Source organism: Glandiceps talaboti, chromosome 5 (genome assembly GCF_964340395.1).
Source record: "Glandiceps talaboti chromosome 5, keGlaTala1.1, whole genome shotgun sequence".
Taxonomy (NCBI): Eukaryota; Metazoa; Hemichordata; class Enteropneusta; family Spengelidae; genus Glandiceps; species Glandiceps talaboti.
Window position 1 is genome coordinate 1257430 of NC_135553.1, and position 2571 is coordinate 1260000.

The 2571-nt window shown below is 35.9% G+C and overlaps 1 protein-coding gene across 3 annotated transcripts in view; it reads right to left on the reverse strand.

The window, feature by feature from the left end:
- Positions 1-226: 226 nt before the first annotated feature.
- LOC144434778 (voltage-gated inwardly rectifying potassium channel KCNH7-like) overlaps positions 227-2571 on the reverse strand; it is a 48270-nt gene continuing 45925 nt past the window's right edge. For all 3 annotated transcript variants that reach the window (XM_078123272.1, XM_078123270.1, XM_078123271.1), the window contains 2 exons: positions 1895-2152; positions 227-1629 (listed from right to left, as the gene is read on the reverse strand). In XM_078123272.1, coding sequence (XP_077979398.1) covers positions 905-1629; positions 1895-2152 — 983 coding nt within the window. In that variant the 3' untranslated portion in view covers positions 227-904. The remainder of the gene's footprint in view (positions 1630-1894; positions 2153-2571) is intronic.

Here is a 2571-nt window from a genome sequence, read left to right on the forward strand (position 1 = left end):
ATCACTCTCAACAATTATATCCCTTCTGATTCTTAACTTGTTCATGCACAGATTACTTTCTTCTCCTGAAGTCACTCCATAAGAGAGAGGTGATGATAGTAACAGACTCTTCGACATAGGTGGACGTGTAACATGACCATGTATGTATCACGACAGAACACTGTAATGTTGACTCACAAGCTATGACAACACGCTTATTGACTATTGTAACTTGTTTATTTGCTGATATATACGACGTTTACCATTATATAGTTCATACTTCTTATACCTGATGACCATACTAAACACTCCACACTTTCATTCAGTAACTGATCTTCTAAGTGCACCTACACAAAATTTAAGATTTCCAGTATATATATTACCAAGGACCTGTTACTTATTTGATTTTAGCAATACAAACCCTTATTGCTGGTGGTATTATCACGTAGCTCGTGTCAAGACTACAAAATGTGTTGTACGAAAGTTTGAAAGAAATAAACTTGGTCCAATGGTATATGATTCTTCTATTTTACATGTACAACAATGATGACACGAGATTTTCCTACCCTACACAATCATGATACCCCGAGTTGGACAGTTTTCTTTATATAATCAACATAAATTGAAATAAACAGCAATCCGATGAAGGAATCGACTGAACAAAAAATGTCGGATTCCAATCATAAATACACGACCGCTAGTTGTTTACTCGATAAATTTAACAACTTCAAATCGTTGCTGGTACATCAACATTTTCTAATCTGTTGTCTCATTTGTAAAATGGCGATACTTTTACCCATAGCATAACCATCCTAGTATAATAGTTTTGTTACTATAAAAAGTGTCAGTTAAGAGAACTACAAAACTGTTTGCATAGGCGGAACAATTCATGTTTTCATAAAGTTTGTTCAAAGTTTCAACTGTTTTAGGTACGCGTTTCTTCATTTAGACTGTCTAACGACAACGAGTCGCCGCTCATTTCTAATATATCGTGTTGGTGAGGTTTTCTGTCAACAATACGTTTCCACACTTTTCCTCGTTCCATTCCTGGTTTTGCCATGGCAGATGTACTTAGTCTCGGTGTTGAATCTATAGACGCACAAGTCGATTTATCTCTGTTTAATAGTTGCTGTCGGTAACTTGCAAGCTGCATTTGTTGTTGTCCTACAAGTTCGAATATTTCGGCCATACTTGATCTCATTTTGTTTTCAAAACTATACATTCTTTCATTGAAGTCATCGAATCGACGTTCAATATCTGGATTGGAAACAAAATCGCTCACATCTTCAACAACCACATCTGCCATACGTTGTCGCCCAGCAACCGTCTCTTCAGTGTCATGAACCTTAGCTGATTCAGTTGGAGATACATTGTTAAGTGACGTTGTTTCCATTTCTGGTGTAGTACCTGTTAACGTTTTTGAAGAAACCCGAGCCGTTGTTGGTGGAGTAGTCTGCTTGGTATCAGACTCCAATATAGTGTAATGGTGATATTTTCTTTTCATTATTGACGGCCCAGCTGAGTTGTCTAAGTCAGAAATCTGTTGGTAACCCTTTTTAGTTTTCACCGGTGGAGACACTTCCTCTGTATCACTTAATTCCTCTTGGTGGTAATCTTCTGTTACACCTCCTTTAGAACAGGAGAATGTGCCTGATGAGTCAAGTCAATAAATAGGTAATATAGAGTACAATATTTCACTTTTGATTCTATAAATCTATTAATCACATCTTTACATTGATTAGTTATGTGTTTGCATATTACGGCGTTTTACATAATACATACATACATACATACATACATACATACTACATTGCCATATAACATGACAGTAAAAAAAGAAATAAAGTCGATTTTAATGTGTTGCCAATAGTCACGTTCTATATTGTTTTAATTCAAACATTAACTGAATACTCACCAGAATGTCTGTATCCGATTCCAGCTATGGCTCCAAGAGGTCCTGCTATACATTTTTGTGTGATATTCATCTTTAGAGGTGTAATATCCCGACCAGCTTTATCAGGAGAAAATTCCAATATTCCTACACCACTTTCCCGACGTCGATCTTTCAGAGCTCCAGTTGAGATATTATCTTCCCTAGTTGCAGCGCTGGCAACATCCGGGACATTCATTTTACGAAACATTCGTGGATGTTCTTCTCGCTCATCTTCTTCCTCTGCAAAAATTAGTAAATAGAATTAGAATCAATGTTGTCAGCTGTCATGTTTGAGACAACACTTAACAAGTACAGTTTCTTTTTTTACAGTTTTTTTTTGTAGTGATCTATTGATCAGAAGGGAATGTTTGCTATCAATCAATCAATCAATCAATCAATCAATCAATCAATCAAACAAACAAACAAACAAACAGAACTGTTAGCTCAACTCTGACAAGACGTGTCGAAGTACTCAGAATTCCTACTTCTCTAGCTATTAAATATTTTACAATGACGTCACCAAGGAATACTATCCACAATGTCGTATTTATATGTAATTAATCATGTCTTTTCAGTACGATCACAAAGTACATTTAATGTTGTTATATTTCAGTCCATATTACATAAAACACAACAAACGACCATACTGCCGACGTGTC